This window comes from Chamaea fasciata, unplaced genomic scaffold, assembly GCF_029207755.1.
Source record: "Chamaea fasciata isolate MVZ Bird 193981 ecotype frontalis unplaced genomic scaffold, bChaFas1.0.hap1 SCAF_3, whole genome shotgun sequence".
NCBI lineage: Eukaryota > Metazoa > Chordata > Aves > Passeriformes > Sylviidae > Chamaea > Chamaea fasciata.
In genome coordinates this window covers 24,425,161-24,444,423 of record NW_027094088.1, presented here as the reverse complement: position 1 = coordinate 24,444,423, position 19,263 = coordinate 24,425,161, and the positions used below count along the sequence as shown (strand labels likewise).

The window sequence follows — 19,263 nt, the reverse complement described above, 5'->3', positions numbered from 1 at the left end:
CTGGGCCTGGGCAGCCCTGAGGCGAGGACAAGGGGACACTGAGCCAGAGCCTTCCCAGAGGAACAGGACAACATGCTGTTCCTGTCTGTGGCAACAGCCCGGCTGAGAGACCGGGAGTTGTTAGATATAAGGACAAGATTATTTACTCCGAGGTTGATCAAACACTGGAGCAGGTGCCCAGAGAAGCCCTGCAGTCTCCATCCTCGGAGATACAAAAAGCTCATCTGGCCAAAAAGCCCATGAGCATGGGAACCTTATGCGAGAGGTGGGATTAGAGACCTCCAGGGTCCCTTCCTACTTAACATGACCTATAATCCAGTAACTGCCAGTCTCACAGGCCTGCCAGGATCCTCGGAGGGGACCATGATGTGTCCACATGCAGTTGATCTGGCGTCCAATCTGGCATTTGAGAGAGCTTTTACCAAACTGTGTGACCAAAGATCTCTGCAGTCCAGCTGTTACAGGGTAAAACAGACTTTTTCAGGAATTAGCACCTTATTAAAATTAATTGTCTATGTAATCCTCAAATGATCTGTGCTGTTCAACATTTAAAAGGGCTGGAAAAGAGGTGATTAGAGAGATAAAATTTCCTGATGAGAAATTTCTTAGCATAATGAAAGCTAAAACTGATGGCAAAGGATAGGCGCAGCATCAAGCAATCCATGTAAATGAATTCTGAAGGGGTAAAAAAACCATAATATATATAGATATAATAATGGCTCCTACACCACCACAAAACAGAAGAGAATTCATGGAGTCAGCATCAACAGCTTTCTAAAAATACCTAGACAATACTAAAAAGAAATCAAAATCAGAATGTTAGAAATCACAATGATAGGAAAATAGAAAAAATGGCTCTGTAAAATTATGGGAAATCTGTATCTTGAAGTGCACATAATTTGGGGCACCATAACCCTAAAGAGGATACAGCACAACTAGAAAAATTCTAGGAAATAACATTACAAACCAGAATGTGAAACACATATTTTTATGAGGCTTTAAAGCTGCCAAGCATGATGACTGATGTGGGCATTACAGAGGTGAATGAAATCAGTAATGTCAAGAAAAAGATGATAACAAATGAGGCTGTACTTTTAGATATGAAAGTATATTCTAATTATTTCCTTTTTTAAAAAATTAGATTTGTAGGTCTCTTAAGCTTAGAGACACTCTCATTAGCAAGTTGACATTCCACCATATCTCTGTCAAAATGCAGATCATCTAATGAATGTACTGTATTCCCTGATTTGTATTCTTCTTAGAAACTCTGGAAAAAAATAATATACTGTCAAATATTTTGTTGGCTATTAAAATCTGGCACAAATTGTATTCAAAGATAACAACAGAGAAAATATTTTCATCTTAGATACAGCTAAAAGCTGTATCTATAAAAGTTATCTTCCATAGCTATCAAAATCAAGGATCCAAAACATAATTTGTGAACCAATACCCATAAATGTTACTCAACTCAGATGAATGGGTAGCTTTATGTCAGTAAAATACAAACTTTATGCTTACAAAGACAAATCAGTAACATTTTGCATATTCTACTGTTTCCCCTTGCCTTTGTTTCATCAAACTAGATCACTAGCAAGTACTATGTACCACATTTGTTAATGAATCTGAGGATTTAAACATAATAAATTTTCATCATGATCAGTACACCCATTTCCAAATACCTATACATATATTATATGGATAATACATTACCATGCACCAAAAACATTTTAACAATCATGTCTACACAGACAGCATGTAGTTATCCAGATCCAAATTACTATAATTAATACATATATTTATAGTGATAAAGCTATATCCAAGCAATGGAAAAAAAAATATCCCTCAAAAGCCTCCCTGTGCTGAAGCAATAATGTTTATAGACACATGGCTCACTGCCAAGCATTTATCAACCTGCCTGTGAGCTGCAAACAGATCCAGGCTCGTCAGTGAATGCTGAGAAGAATGCTCACTTTGCTTTTCTCTAATTAAGAGACCTTCCTCAGACAGGATGATCTTGCTTAACTTTCTAAAAAAACGTGCAATATATTCCAACTAAAAAGGAGGCAGTGCATGAGATTTAGACCACGAGAATTTCCTCTTACCAAAGCAGTTCACCAATTCTAATTATTCCAGAAAAACCATCAGACAAGTTTATTGTCACCAACCACAGTGAGTCTATTAAGTTGAGGCAGAACAAAGTTTGAGCTTTCCATGATAGGCTGTGCTCCCAGCAGGAGGTGCTGTGCCTTCTCAACCTCCTGGTGGCCATCCCGAGATTGAACTGGGATGTAAATGCATCATCTGCACTACCTCCTGCTGGCATCTGAGCAGGGGTCATGCTACAGGCTTCATTAATGAGGAAAATCTAATTCTCTGCACTATCTGAAGGAATAAAGAACACAGAATAGGACCTTGCTTTCTGCCAGTGGATATAATGGGCTGACGGAGAGGATGTGGGTGGACATTCAATAAGAGAAAATGCTCTGTTGAAAACCTGATTTTCACCTAAAAGATGCTTGGGCCTTAGGTTATCATTCCCAGAGGCTTCCATGCTCTTCCAAGACAGCAGAAGTACCTGCAGATGCATTCAGGTACACAGGTGGAATGCAAACACCAATTTATTTTATGACTGAGCTGTGACACACTTGTTCAGACAGTCCTTCTCAGATCTGGGAATCAGTTTCATTTACAACCTGGCACTTCAAAATATTGCACAAGACTAAGCGGGCATAAAACCTGGCATGCAGCTGGGATAAGTGTCCTACCAATCCTTCTGTCTTCAGATTTTATGGTTGCTGAGTGTTGTTATGGTGCCTAATGCAATATAGTCGGGAAATGCAGTTACATTTTCAAGAACTGGTTTGGCACACACAGTCAGGTGAGTCTGACAAAGCATCTAAGCAGCCATTAGATTAAAGTTTCTGCAAACCAACATGGAAAACAAATCCCAAATCAGTTCTTGCGCATTGTAACCATCTCATGCCATATCACACCATGGGTGACCAGGTACTCCGGCCAGGTTATTAGTTAAGCATGACTGTAACATTTCTAAGACCAACACAGATATTCATTCGATACTGTAATTACTCAGTGGATCCAGCACAGGAAATCATTACTGCTAATTAAATACCTTGTTTAAAAATCTAAAAAATATTTGCTTTAAGATAACCTTAGAAAAGAATTCAGGGCATTCTGAGGAAAAGAGAGACTATTTAGTTATAACATTAAAATCTACAGAGTGCACGGAGAACAGGTCACCAGATGTTAGCACAGGAATAAAACTACTAAACACTTTGCTCTTTACTTTTTTGCCTTTGCTAGAGCAAGAATATGACAACGACAGTGCAGGTAAGAGCACTGTAATGATTCCACAGAAAGAGAGATTGCCAGAAACAGCACATGGATTGTGGGTATGTGCATGACTTCAATTAGTTGAGGTATAATTTGGTCTCCACCATTAGAACATTATTTTAATGCTGTGATCAAAAACCAATAACTATTGTGACCTTTTTCCCTCAACCTATGTTAGGTCTAATCAGGAAGCATCAGAATTCAGAGAGACAAAACCACAAGGTCCAAAATTTGCTTTAAGCAAAAGGAATAATGAAAGACAGACACTAGAGGGGAAAGAAGAGAATTTCTACTCTTACCGTTAATCTGATGTAGAATTCTTTCACTCAAAGAAGCAAAAAGAAAATACTCACAGCACTACCAGGCTGAAGCAAGAATGACTATTCCCTGCTGAAAAGCTCAGCTTTTTAGTCCTCTCTTTTAAGGTTGAACATGTGTTCTAGTATGATGATTAACAGTTGGATGAAACTTTTTTCTTCTCCTTAAACAAAAGTTTAATATTTTGATTTTTTTTTTTCACTTCAGTGAGTGAGAAAAAACAGGGATATAAATAAAAATATCTAAGGTTCAAGTGAACCTCTAAATTTTCCTCCATGATTCAGAAGAAACATAAATTTAAAGGTACAATACCTTTCTCTCAGAAAGTAACTTTTATTTTGGATTGAGGATTAAAAACATAATCCTAATCCAGCCTCAGACATACTTCTTCCATGAAGAACAACTCATTCACACAGTCAACATATGGTTTCCTGATATCTGAAAATTGTTCCTAACTTGCATAGATTTAGAAGAAAGAAAATGGCCAAAAGAACAACCAAAAAATTAGACAAGGACAATGAACAGAAATATTCAGCAAGTTTTGGTGTACTGCAGAAGTAGGTGAAGAGTTTGCATATGCGTAATGCCTGGTCTTAAAGTACATAAAGGGAAAATAATTACTCAAAATCAGATTTTAAGCCTCCATGGAGTAAATTTCTTATAAACAATGTAGACATCATCTGCATCCCAGATGAGTATGCTGGGAAAACATTTAGTGTTAATCTAGTGAACATGGTTATAAACCCCACATCTAATGATCTTAAAAGTTCTCTTCAATTCTAATACAATTGACAGTACAATGAGCCAGCGCAGCTCATCCTGGAATACCAAGCATCTGCTCCAAAAACTGTATCTATGGAAGACTGGAAATCATAGCCAGACAGTGTGAACAGTAAAACAATGTGCCCAGTGCAGATACAAAAGCTGTTGAAATATTCAGTGACTTTGCAGCAGAATTTACAGACATAAGCAGGTGAAGAGACTTACTGTCACTATCTACAAAAACTCATTGCCTTTTGTCATACTACTAGAAATTCATCAGGTCTTTATATTTTGGCCATAAAAGAACAAGCATAATGCAGAATTTTATTTAGAACTAAAAGTTAAAACTGGAACAGAGAAAACCAAAATGATGCAACTATGATGTCATAATAAACATGGCTATCACCACCCTCTAATTGTCACAGTGACAAAGGACTGTATTGCACACCACATTTAAATTACTATGAAACCCCAGGTCCTGATTCTTTGACCAATCCCACTGAAAAAAAGTACAACATGTACAGATCTAGAGGTTCTGCTTGGCAAACATATAAAAAAACAACAGAAAAGCCTAGTAGGAGGAATGTATGTTGTGGCACTGATTTTCCCTTCCTGCCCCCCATTTTTTGAAATGTCAATTTTTGAAATGAGGTACTAGTTATCCCCTTTTTAATTAATTTGAAACGATTCCACAGCCCAAGATCTGTTCAAGGCAACCAGACTTTATCCAATGTGTCGGTGATATGCTGGACAAACAAAAAGAAAAAAAAAATGAAAAAGCAAAAGCGTATAGACAAGAAATGTTTATTGAAAAAAGAAAATAAAATTAAAAGACAAAAAAAAATGGGTGGGAAGCACGGCACACAGAACTAAGAATCAAAAAAACATCTTACATTCTGCCTTAATGGCAGCACAGTTAATAGGGACAAAGGGGCGTCGCGCTGCCTGCCGCAGCCGGAGGGTGTTTTTGCAGACCTGCCGGGCCAGCTTTGTCCAGCAGGTGGTGTGCAGGAAGAAAGCCTGCCGCGTTTTCACCGCCGACTTGGGGCTGCCCGTGTTCCGCACCGGGGTGCCCTGCGTGGCCTGCCGGGACAGGTGGGTCCGCACGTGCGGTTCCTGCGGGAAGGGACAAAGAGAGCGTCACACACAGCACTCAAACATCCCCGAGCTGGACAAACTCATTGGAATAAGCAAATAAAATGTCTAAGCATGCGGACCCGATATTTTCTGTGCCTGAGCTCTTCTCAAAGGAAACTTTTCAACAGTTTTTCCCAAAACAACCTTGGGTAAAAAATATTCTTTTCCCATAGCAACAGATGTTGTTTGCTATTTCTGTTACTTAGCCAATGGGAGAGGTGTCAGCCCAATGGACCAATAACGTGCCTTTGTAGCGAAGCATGTTATAAATGGGCTGAATGAATTGTAAATAAAGCCGCCTGATTTCTACTGCCTTCTGACTGGAGTCAAGCATCTTTATTTTGTGTCCCATTACGACATAAGCACAAAAAAACAGGCCTATGTAAGGAGCTGTAAGCCACAGAGCAGACAACTCTATTGAGAATGGATTTACAATGCCATCCTAAATGAGATATTGTATAGTATATTTAACATTTCAGAGGTAACACACCATTTGACTGACAAATTGACATTTGTGCGCTAAAAATGCAGGAAGCATATGCTTGTTTATACAAGAAATAGTCAAAGATATGGCAAGGCCTGAGCACTGCACAATTCTACTTAACACAGAGAAAGGATTAATAAACTGAGTTTTGTAACACTGAAGTTGAATACATATGTAAAAAAACATTCCATTAAATAATCAAATCACAGCAGTCTTGTGAAAGCACCATGTTTTGTTCTAGAAAAGTTTGTCCACACAATCCTACCTCTGTAGGTTGGCTGGAAGACAGTTTATCTTCATCTGTCTGTGTGGGCATTTTCAGGCCACCATATTTCTTCCAATAAATCCAGCAAGATGCACACAACCTACATTGCATATTAGGAGGGCCCCAAGAATACCATTGGTGAGACTGCGGAGCTAAGGAGGAGAAAGCAGCACAGGTGAACTGGTGCATGTTACCTTCACTACAATAAATCCAAATGCTGTTATAGATGACTGTATATGGCTATAACATATGGCAATATCAGAGCATTGCATGGATAAACATTTAAAATATTTCACATGGAAAGTAAGACCTGGAACTGTTTGTTGCTTTATTTTTTTACAAAAGCACCACAGAAGTCAACTCCATATGGAAATACTTTTAAAATGAATTTCAACCAGGGACTTTGTATTGCTGAGATTTTCTCCCAGGGGACTACCAGAAAAAAAAACCCAAACCCACTATTTCTAATCTCACCCTGGAAGACAGGCTTATTATGCTGGATTTTATATCTGCTCTCATACAACTTCTGTTGAGGGCTGCTATTTCAAGAAGTCCAACAAAAATTATCAGAAATGCACAAAATATTAGAAAGAAATAATAGTCCTCCCCATGTTTCCCAACAACAGCGGGGAGGGGTGGGGGAAAGCCAAAACCATTCAAAGAAGAAAAACAGCTCAAAAACCCTGCAGCCTTAAAGAAACAGCAAGGATAAATTTGAATCTAGCTTTGTGAAGGTAAAGGAATAATATATCAATGCCATCACATACAACTTAAATTTTTTGAGCTTTATGAATTGTTAAAAAATAAATCATAAAGTAATTTGAATTAATACACTGAAGGCAGCTCTAACTTTAAAGTCATTTCTGCCATAAGAGTAATTGCAAATTATCCTCTGTCACATGCTAACAAAAGTACATACCTTTTCTTTTTTTTTTTTTAAGAGCACATATTAGATTCACCTAAACTCTTGAGTCATTAAAAAAATGTATTTACTTACTGTAGCAGCTTTCACAAGCCCGACCTATTACTGTGGCTTGTGCCTGGTAAGAGGCTCCCATTGCTCCGTTGACTGCAGCAGGTTTCCCATTGTTGCTGGATATTTGATTGGGATTTGGCTTATTGCTTTAAGTAAATTTTTTTAAAAGTTGAAAAAAAAAAAAAAGGTGGTTTTATTAACTGGTTAGTCAACTTGAAGACAATCAATCTAATTCTGAAATTCTGATCTGTGCTGACAACATCTATAAAGTCTTCTCTAAACAGCAAGAGTAATTTTTGTACTCTTATCATTTTCAGCATTGCCAGACACTTGCTATGTTAAGAGCTGCTCTGATACTCCAATTTACAGTTCTTTAGCATGCTCACGTGGTCTAAACTACTTGGCAAGCTCATAAAAGACCAAGTCTCAGGGTCAAAGCGTTAACAAAAGTCTGACACAGCACAGAATTTAAGAAGGTGGTTCTAGTCAATAGATAAGGCTTTACAAGTCAAGGATGGACTTTGGGTGAAGTATAACAAGAGTAGCAACAGTCCCTGTGATACTACAAGGTTGCTCATCCCAGGAAAGGGTCAAACAGCTTCCTGTCTGAAAAAGAAGTACTCTCAGTAATACAGATGTCTTATAACCATGGCAAAACTCATCCACATATCAGGTTGTTCTGTCTCAGTTCTCTTTTGAACTACTTCCTCTCTGAGAAGCTGACTAACTGTTTTTGGATATTTCAGTTTGGCTTTAAAAATATCATTATACTGTATCATTCTTGGAATTATTTTAACTTCTAATACTTCAGCGAAGTAGGACTTTACAGATCAATTAATTCAGAGAGCATTAATATAATCCTCACTAGATTAAGTGCAATATTTCCAAAGTTTCAACTTTGTGAATCTTAATAATCCTCAATACAATGCAAGGCTGGGTACATTGATTCCTAAGATAATTATTTGTCACTTTAGGTAGCACAAAATATATTCAAGAAAAGTTAAAATGACAATTGAAGAAAATTCTGCTGTATCAAATTTCTATTTCAAATGCCAACAAGTCTGCCTCCTGCCGTCTCCTTTTTCACTCTATCAGCAAGAGGTAATTTTATAGTTTCCACAAATTCTTTATCCTGTGCTCAAGGTACAGGAGAAGAGATTGAAAGACAATTAAGTCTTCCACATTATGATCTGTTGCTTAGTTACCTTTCAGAAAAGCCATGAATTGAAAGGGACTCTCTGGTATTAAGGACAGAACCTTGCATTTACAGGAAATACCTAATGATCAAGTTCAAAAAGGTACTCAGCTCTGAGAATCAATTCAACTCAGATTCCAAATGCCATAAATTAGTCTTGATGCAGAGCATTTAGCAATCCCATGACCACTGCAGCTACCAAAGACTTGAGAAGTCCTACCATCCTCCTACTGTTGACTAGGGATTTTGTCTTGAAATGCAGGCAAAAGACAGGCAGTAAGATAAAAACACAAAAATCCCACATTTTGAAACATGTTTTGTCATCCAAAACAGCTGGTCCGTACTGTGAACATATTGAACATCCTTAATTGTCCATATTGACCAAGGAAAATAAATTGAAAAAGCATAATGTAAAGGCACAGCAACTTATGGTTTTCGTAAAGCAGCCACTCATCTGAGGTTAAGGAACACTCATACTAGAGGTTTTAGCTTTTTTTTTTTTAAACAGTGTGACTTATTAGCGATGTGAGCTTTGAAACTCACATAATTTGTTCTAAGATTAAAATTATTTAACAGTCTGCTGCTTTCATTGTTACATCTGTTTAAGAGAGAAAAGCCAGTATGAAATATGGAAATGAAACTATTGTATGTAATGTATACAAGACATCAAAAATCTTTGCGAAGTACTTCCTTTGGTATTACATTCTTCTGTTATACGAACACTCACAACAATGGGAAGTTTATATATAAAGTAAACTGAACATGGCCACAGAAAGCTTAGAAAAAAGTGATTTGTAGTCCTTCCTCTTGTCATAATATAGAGGAAATTATGAATATGAAGGAGGAATTTTATCTTTTTTTTCTGCAAAAATGTGTTAACAGAAGCAGATATAGCATCCAGTTTAAATCTAGAAGAAATACAGATCAAAAACCCCTCAGAAGAAAACAAGACTGCATTAATAGCACGTGGTCAAAGATAGAAGGTCTGAGGCTGTATGCTACCTTTAATTTAGAACCAGAACATCTCTTGTCTCTAGATGAAGCACAGATTTGACCAGCCAGATAAAACTGTAATGGGAAATTATCTGATTTTATTTTATGTAACTACATTACCAACTGCTTCTATTTTGAAATATTGCATTTACACAAATATGAAGTGTTGTGTTGTGCTACAGGGATTTGGAAGAGATTACTTTAGAAAAACTGCTTTTTAAACTAATAGGCTCTTCTTGCATGTGAACAGTCCACAGGTAGCAACTGATCAGCCTTTGTAAAACTTCTTATTCCAGACACAAAGACTGCAGGTCAAAAACAAAGAGATCAGTAAAGTAAGAAGGTTTCTCTTAAGACAAGAGTTTCTAGCATTTTTTGATTCTATATCTGCATATAACAAATCCTGTGAAAGCAACCATTAAAGGGATGACTAGGAAAATACCATGCATGTAACTGCATGTTACTATTTCAGTTCTACCTGTATATTACTCAAAAAAATGACTTTATGTTATACTCACTAGGTGGGGATGTACACTTGTTTCAATTTACTTTCTGCTTCAGCTGCTTTCAGACGTTTCTAGTTGAAAAATTAGCACATTAAAATATTTTATTATATTAAGGTATAACATTTCATAAAACTGCACACAATACATTTTTAAATTATTTCTATTTTATGATTTCGCAAGACCCTTCAAAACAAGTGTAGAAATCTACATGTAGAAAATCATGAAAAACTAGTTCTCGATTTTTATTATTAGTTTGAAATCAGAATATGCTGTCCTTCTCAGTAAAACTCACGGGCCTCACATATGACAATAAAACTGTAAAAAGGACAACTACAGTTTACATAAATTACATCTATATAAACACGTACGACATTGTGGCTACCCCTCATTGCAGAATTAAGTAGAAACTAAATGAATGCAATTGTGTTCCTAATAAGTCATGTAACAAAACTTCTTGTTTGCTCTGTCCGGATTGAGGCTGAGCTTTTATAACACAGTACAAGTAATAATAAAGTCTACTGACTCTTAGAAATAACTAAACATTTCCTAGCATTAAATACCATCAAAACCCTGGCTCAGGAATATCACAGTAACAGGACAGCCATACTACTGTCAAGATAGTCTGAATTTACTAAATCATTATTTTCTTCATATTTGCAAGAAATTCAAACCATTTTGCATTTTCATAATGTTGAGAAGTTTTAGTTATTGCCATATATAATACAAGTAACTAAGACAACAGTTTTTTCAGCAGTGGCACAAGTAATAAAGAGTTCAGGTGTCTACAGGTTATCCAAAACATTTGTATGCAGAAGAAGAAGAAAAAGCATTATTTCCCTGCACTTTCTGTACTCAAGACATTACTTCTGTTCACTTAAGAGAAAAAAAGAAAAAGACAAGAGAGAAAAAGATTTGAAACCTGCTCAATTTCATTACAGAGGATAAAAAAAAAATGGAGGGGACACATTTATATCCAGCAATAATAAATCAGTTCTACCTGTCTTTATCAGGTGATTAAAGTTTGGTCGTTCATTTCACCTACAATAGCCACTTCTCCTCTCTGCTGTACTCCTATTTTTTGATATCCAACTTTTGCAAGGCTTATAATCCAGGAAAATATTTCCCACTTTGACAAAACTATCTTTAGATGACTCTGCTTCGAGAGTCCTTTGCCTGAGCCACGAGGTGAGTAGCAGGGTTATTCAGCTTTACTGGCCCAGCAGTCTGACTAAACCTCCTGGTGTAAACTGCTGTTCTTTCCCTTTTCATTAAGTTGCCTCTGCATTGTCCACTTATTACACTCTCACTTATAAAAACTGCGTCTTTAAGGAGTAATGTGTAACAAATAGACTTCTAATCAGTCCATACCACCATTAATTAATTCCTATGTAATATGAGAACTGTTTCCCATTTATCTCCAAAACAGGTTTGGTTTTCTTTTTTCCTTACAGCTTTTTGCTGTTCACAGACACCCAGTTGTTTGGAGCTACGGAAGTGAATCCCATTGACACTGCTGGTACAGTTGCAATCTTTCCCCAGTGCCGGGCTTGGCAACCCATCTCTACCTTCAGTGGGCCCACAGAAAAATGCAAACACAGTCTGCTCTGCCTGCTTGGGTCAGTTTTCACAAGAGCAAGGAGAAAGAACAGCAGCAGCACCATGCTCCAAGTCTCATAAACTGGTAGTTTTTAATCTGAGAACATTTCACAGCCCCAGCAGAGGAGCTCTCAATGGTGAATTCCCTCTGCCCAACAGCAGGACACAGGTTTTCCACAACTGTCTCTCGTTCGCTCCCATATTATACCAAACAAAATAGAATTTGTTTTCAGCCTGAAAGAAGAACATGACATTGGGGAATGTGCTATTTCTACACCCCCTTGAGTTTTGGGGTCAGTGCTGCATCTGTCACTGAGAATCACTGTATGGGAAAGCATATGGAAATAGATGATACTGCTCAACATAAATACTTTTTGATCGCCTAAGCAATATAATTTTGCTGTCAGAAATTGTTCTGTGTAGCTGGCCTAAGCCCAAGGCACAGGATTACCTCTCAGGTACTGCCGACAAGCACCCTCAGGCAGTGGGTTACCACAGATTCCTCAGAGCTTCCTAGAAAACTGACTCCATTCTACAAAAACAATGAGTAAATCTCACTGCACACCTACCATGATTAAAAGAGAAAATACAATAAGGGGCAAGAAAGGAGCAAAGTAGCCCTAAAGCACTGTCAGGATGTAAAGGCATGTGTAGGAAGCTGTATTAAGCCCTGATGGCAGTGTCAACCAGAAGTGAATATATCACGTTAATTAAATTTTAGCATACTTTTAGTACTGGCATGAGGGTTGTAGGGAATGCAATTTAACAATTGCTTTTCTCCTTTATTTACTAAAGTGAATGATATACTGCCTTCTAAAAAAAAAAATCATGCAATGCCATTTCAGTATAAGCTATATTTTTATACATTAAAACTATGGCTAATATTGGTCCATGAAAGCAACAGAACATATCATCACAGCTTGAATTCTCACTGACATATCAACTTCTAAGTACAAAGAGAGAGGAAAGGATGCTGAAAGAAAACTACCAACAGTTGCAGTATCTGAGATGAAACCTCTGTCTGTTGAAATCTAGAGACAGAACTGGTAAAAGCTGGAAGTTGAAACTGAAAATATTTAGACAAGAAACAAAGCACCATTTTGTAACAAATCCCTGGAGCAATGCAATAAATTACTGGAGCAACGTAACAAAGAGAGCTGATGCTTTACCTGGAAAAATATTTATATCTTAAAGAGTATTTCACACAGATCTTACAGACTGCATTGCAGGGGTGGTCAAACTACACTAATCCAGTTTTTCACCTGGGGTCTACTGCTTTTAATGAATTAGCATTGAAAATAATGTTTGTGGGTTTTAAGAGCTTTTATTATGAATTTCAACTTACAAATATCCCAAAAAATTACCACTTCCCTAAATTAGTACTGTTTTCAACAGTGGAAATAAATAAATGAGAGGCAAATGTAATATATTGTTGCAGTAGAGCAATTTAGCTGCCATTTAATATGTTCACTCTTTTCCTCTTACGAAGTCTCAATAAAGTATTTTCCCATTGAATTGGACTTTCAAGGAGAACGCCACAAATAAGTTCTCATTCAGTAGAATCAATCAATCAAAACCTGGCCTTCCTCAAAGACTATAAATAATGTAGTGGTCATGAGAAGTGCCCTATCACCAGGAATGATTACCCAAGGCTGAATTGGTTTTGCTAGACAAATTCAGAAGACTTTAACACATCTTCCCTCTGCTTTGACTTGAAAGGAAGATGTTCTCAAAGCAAGGTGGTAGCAGTACCTCCACTGCCATTAAATCACCACATTCATAACTTAGCAAGAATACCATTTAGTAACAATTAAGATAAAGAAACCTTTCTTATACCTGACACAACACATCCAATTCACACAAAGAAATAAAGATAATTAAAAGCAATTTTTCATATTAAATCACACCAATCTAGAACTCAAAGATTGTATTTTAAGATTCAAGTATGTGCAATGACCTTTTTCGTCCTCCCAATCCCACCAGTCCCCCTGTCCCTCAAGCATGAGATTTAGAGAAGAATGACTCTAAAATTGCCACTTTATTACTGAATACATTTTCTCCCTGAACTACATTCAATTATCATTACTTGTTCTTTTTGGAAAAAGAAAAAGCCCTACAGATATTGTTTTTACTGAACTGTATTAATTTCTACCATTCCACAAGAAACTAAACAAGGGCATGATGAAGTTCTGATCCCTTCTTAGGAAGGATTACAGAAATGTTAACCAGGATAAAAATTAACAGCAAAAAAAAGGAGTCAAAAGTGAAATGAATGATGACAAACCTAGAAAAACATGCCTTTATATGGAACGTATTATATTCCACTTGTATTACCCATAGAACTAAAATGTCCTAGTGATACTCCAAGACTCTACCATTTCTCTTACTTTCCACGTCCTAACAAGATGATGCAGAAACAATTTCAAATAAACCAGAACAACCTGAAGTAATCATCCGTCTGATACATTTAATCTGAAATAAGTCCAAAGATCCATCTAACAGCATAGCTGTAGTTACTACAGCATAAAAATTATTTTCAAAACACTGTCCATAACATCACCATTAATTATGCAGCAAATAAAAGAGCTATAAGCTTAAACATTAAATCAGAAATTAAAATGGAGTCTTTTAAAGTATTTTATGTCTAAACCAAGGAGTAAATATATAAAGAGTACAGTATATGAAAAGAATTAACACTGACATTTTGCCTAAAGCTGCTAAAAATATCCCAGTATTGGTACTCAATATAATCTTAACATGTTTTTGCTCCAGAGCAACCCAAACAGTTGAACATCCCGTCGGAAGGATGAACACATCCACTGTGTGCAGAATGGTCTCAATTTTGAAATGTTGGTAATGTCAAAGTAATGCTTAGTCCAGAAGTACCAATAAAAGGTTCATAAAACCAGCAGCCACTTTAACACAATGCAATTTTCTGCTTTCTTCAGTCCCATGGCAGAGCTTTGCAGCCTCTTTCCATCTGATCCCCTACTGAAGGAGGATCCAGGAATCCCATTGCTTTAAACCAGCATTCAATAGAAATAGGTTAAAAAGCTCTTCACAGCTATGGGATGTACAGGAGGCATCAGAGGACTTGACAATTCAGCCTTTAACAGCACAGAACCACTGGTCTATACCCCTATACCTTAAGCCTCCTATTGTATATCTTTTCAAGAACACAAACAGTTTTTTATGCTTTAACAAGACCATTTTTTTTAAAGAAGGTCTCAGACTGGTTCATTCTAAAATTGTCATTAAATTACCTGCTGCACATATCTGTCAGTGGTTTTCCACATGTAGTAATACTCAATGATGCTAGTCAGTGACTTCCAAGGGAGCTGAAAAACATTTGATACAAATTAAAGTGGTTCCAAGAAATTGCAATGTCCACATTGTGTTAAACACGTTAAAATCAAGAATAGTTGAGTCAAATACTAAAACCTGAATGTGTTAAATAACTGCATTAGAATCCATATGCAAACAAACACATACTGCAATTAATAATACACAACCTTTCCTTATAGTTAACATATATGCAGAATTACAGTATCACACATCCAAATCTAAATGTAATTTATTCTGTTTAAGCCATATAGTTAAACAAAATGATCAAAAGAGAATGCAGATTTCCATCAGGAAACACAGTAGGTAATATTTCTATTATGAAGTGTGTCAGATGGAGAACAACATTAGGACTAAAAGAAATCATCTTGACAAGACTGTGCTTGAGTCTCATGGTAATTTTACTTTTAAAAAATACAAAGGATACCATATTTAGTTCACAGATTTTTCATGTCCCATAACAACTCAGCTGCTCATACACTACCACTAGTTTTGCAAAAACTCCCACATGCTCTCAGCTATTATCAAGAAACAAAAGGATGCGAGGGACAAATGTTACCCTGAGCAACAAGAGTGATAGTGACAATAAATATTTCACAAAAATCTCTGTACAAACAAGGCACCTCTGATAATGGCAATTATTTTGGGTGCCTACGTTCATCAGTAAAATAAAAATATGTTAACCTAAGTGTAGGGGAGAAAATTAGGCAATCATTTTTAATTATCACCAAATAATCTATTTAACTCCACAAGGTCTTTCTGTAATTTAAATTAGGATGTCTCATCCAAAATTCATGTAATTTTTCTTCATAACTTGACAATGTTACTAATCTGTGTGTTATGTTTGCAAATATTATTTGCTTTCTAGAAACAAGGATGATGTTTAGGAGGTTCCAGAAAATACAGGTGTGGAAAGGGATCTTTCCAACCTTACTGACCCCACTAGGCAGCTTTCTGCAGGTCTCAAACCAAAAGAATAGTTTCCTGCACCTTTAGTTAAATTCCTAAAATACCAGAGGAACACCTTGTCAAACATCCTCTCTCTGCATGCAGGAGTTCACTACTTTTCCAAGCTGCTTGATTCAGGTTCAGAGTCAGAAGTGTACCACAGTGTGTGAATCCCTGAACATTTACATTTGATCCAAAAGTAGCAGGGTATGAGATGTATATGCTGAATATGTAGTAACACAATTCAGGTTCCTAAAATCCATTTGCTTTCTCAGGTAAATTATGCCGTGAGAAAAATCTTCTCTCAAAAAGGCCAGTGACAAGAAGACGTGCCTGCTGTGAGGTGACAGATGAAACTATTTTAGATCTCCAGGTCCACATTCTTCCTGGCATCCAGGTGAAATGCTGTTACCCCAACCACCTGCCATTGTCAATTAGTACATTTTACCATATCCATATTTATTTTCCTTCCTGAATCTTTATTAGCATGTTCATGCTACTAATAAGTAGCAATTTGCCATTCCTCTAGAAAATACTTTAATCAGTTTTAACTATGGCTGAGACACCAGTATGCTCATTCACTCAGTAGGCATCTACAATTAAAAGAAGGTAATTAAGATCTTGGACCAAATAACTGTAAACCTTTCACACTTAGATTCAAAACTTGGAAAAGTTGTTTGACAGACTGAGTATGGATAACTTGTATTCCATTTACCTATGCACTTAATGCTCTGAACTGCCAGTGAAGCTGTGAACAGCCACAGAATAATATATTGTCATTACCAAATTCTGTTCTTGAAAGAAGTAAATATGCTCACCTGTATAACATTTTGGCAGGAGAAAATTAGCAAAAGCTATCAACTCTACAAAAACAGAGAGGGGGGAATTTTAAGTTTCTTTAGTTTCTCCGGGTTAAAAATAGACCAATCAAACCAGATCAGCAAGAAAAATTTAGGATTATAAAGCATCCTAAAATGAACATGGTAATTTTAAGGCATGTTTTCACAATTTTCTAAAGCTGGAAAACAGTTGCTCCTGCTTTCTAGAAACAGTTCCTATTCTTGATTACCAAGGTCTTTCCTACCATATCTGTGATGTAATAAATTTGTGAAAATTGTTGATAATGAAAAATTAAGAATTAACAAGTACAACATCTTTGTCTTACTGTTAGGAAAATAGTTATGTTTGGAGAACATAAAATATCCATTCTTTTTCCATTCTACTACTCTGGGATGTGAAATAATTCAAGCACATCAAGGAAATTGAATTAGCCTATAAGGTTTAGCTTGATTAGGATTCATACAGAGTCTTAAAGATAGGAGAACCTCTCCTACAAGAGTCAATGAGTCAACAGTTGATGAAAATTATTATTCAAAAGCTAGATGGTAACTTGATTACAAATGAGCATCTCCTATCTATAAAAAAAGTGAATACCTTTACACCATTTAATTTATAACAGTCTTGTTTAATAATATTTAGTGTTTGTAGCTTAACACTTGAGCTGCACATTGAACATCAAACAGTGGCAATTCACAGTAACGGCTGGAAAAGTAAATGAATCTGCCCTTTACAGAACTGCCATGTAAGGGCTGCAATTGCAGCTGCTGTGCCTTGCAAATCTGGGCCGACTCAGAAGAGGCAATTCCTCTGGGATGTGATGACTCAGGCAGGTAGTACATCACCCTTCTGCTTCAGGAGACTGCTACCAACCCCTTTAAAGCTGCCATGCAACGTGACTTTCTTGCCTGTCCTGTGGCACCACTGCGTGACTGCTGAGGTTGGAGTTTAATCTCAGGCACTGCAGACTTGAATTTTATCATGAGATCCTACATGGAGGCCCGGACAAGTTCACACATACTTCATGAACTATCAGTTCATTATCTTCTTTACCCTTGCTCTTAAAACACATCTAAGAGTACTTAGATACTTATCAGTAAGTAAACTTATCAATGGCTCACCCCTGCAGAGAGGGATGATAACAAATAGAAGTAGTATCATGGAAAATCACTGGTTACGTGCTGCATATTTATACCTACCTCACTTTGCAGAAACTTTTCACATATCCATGATCTAAATCTCGAAGGGCTATTTTCGATGATTACTTAAAAAGCAAATGTGTGTTTTCAAATCCCTGCCCTTTTAGAATGTTATACAGGAAGTGAGAACACATAAATTTTACACTAGAGAAATTAAGATATCCCAAGACTACATAATGGCTAACATAATTGAAAGATTTCAAATTACACAGAATTAAATAAAGACTCTGCACTGTTCTTAGTACCACATAAATTGAGATATAAAATGGATGTTCTTCTAAGGATGTTTTTAAAATGACGCTTTTCCAAAGGTTTTTTTTAAAAAAAAACGACTAAGAATAGATAATATCCCTGTTCTAACTAAATGAAGCTATAATTAATTAGTGCCCCACATCCATTTGTGCTGCACTCTGACTCATGGTTAAGGTGCCCTCAGTAGGCTATGCAACGCTATCACCAGATCTGCGTGTATCACCTGCTTTGGGAGGAGACGGGAAAATAGCTGCATTTGGGGAAGGAAGATTTAGTGAAAGACGCAGAGAGAGTATCAGGACAAAATTTTATCAGGGTATCCAAGACAAAATTTGAACATCATAAAGAGCTTCTAGTGAAGTCATTTAAACACCTAGCACTTGAATATTACAAATGCAGAAGCAATTCTTGTGACACATTACTACACTGCATCACCTTAATTAGTAGTAGGCATAACAGAAATTATACAGAAAATAAAAATACTGCATAAATACCAGGAAAAGCCTTCTGCATGGTTGCTCAAAAATTGTGTGAGGACACAACTTGTAAAATAGCCAATAAAACATGTTATGTATAAGGCATTTTCAAAAGTCAAATATTATATATTTGGAACCATTTAACTAGAAGACATAGCTCCTGAACTATTGTACAATTACAAATTAGAACCATTTGTCTGTATAAGAAAAAATATGGAATGTAGTTTACATTAAGATTTCTGTTTGAAAATATCTATAAATACTCTTTTTCAGTAATATTTTCTTGAACTTAAAAGGCTGTTTCAGCCATGATGCAACTTTCAACCTTATGTCATGAATGCAGTGAACATTTTCTCCCTTAAGAATCTCAAAATTAAGCATGGAGATATAATATAACTGTTAAAATGTCAGTTCTTTAGAAAAACAATAGCCTTCCCTTCCCACCTTCATTCAATTACCTGTTCCATTTCAAATTTGTGAAAATGAAGGAAAGACAGCTCAGCTCATTGCCAAGCCTCCTCCCACTGTCCTGCACTCTGTCTTGGAAGGACTTCTACATTTACCATACAGTACCTTTTTTTTTCGTCCCCTCACAAAGATTATTAATAAACTTCTGTAAAGAAAAT

The 19,263-nt window shown here is 36.5% G+C and overlaps 1 protein-coding gene across 2 annotated transcripts in view; it reads right to left on the bottom strand.

Annotated features, from left to right (window-relative positions):
• Positions 1 to 19,263, bottom strand: part of MTA3 (metastasis associated 1 family member 3) — a 132,423-nt gene that overhangs the window by 44,084 nt on the left and 69,076 nt on the right. For both annotated transcript variants that reach the window (XM_066178379.1, XM_066178380.1), the window contains exons 10-14: positions 14,847 to 14,921; positions 10,000 to 10,058; positions 7,315 to 7,439; positions 6,318 to 6,469; positions 5,325 to 5,547 (exon numbers count right to left, since the gene is read on the bottom strand). In XM_066178379.1, coding sequence (XP_066034476.1) covers positions 5,325 to 5,547; positions 6,318 to 6,469; positions 7,315 to 7,439; positions 10,000 to 10,058; positions 14,847 to 14,921 — 634 coding nt within the window. The remainder of the gene's footprint in view (positions 1 to 5,324; positions 5,548 to 6,317; positions 6,470 to 7,314; positions 7,440 to 9,999; positions 10,059 to 14,846; positions 14,922 to 19,263) is intronic.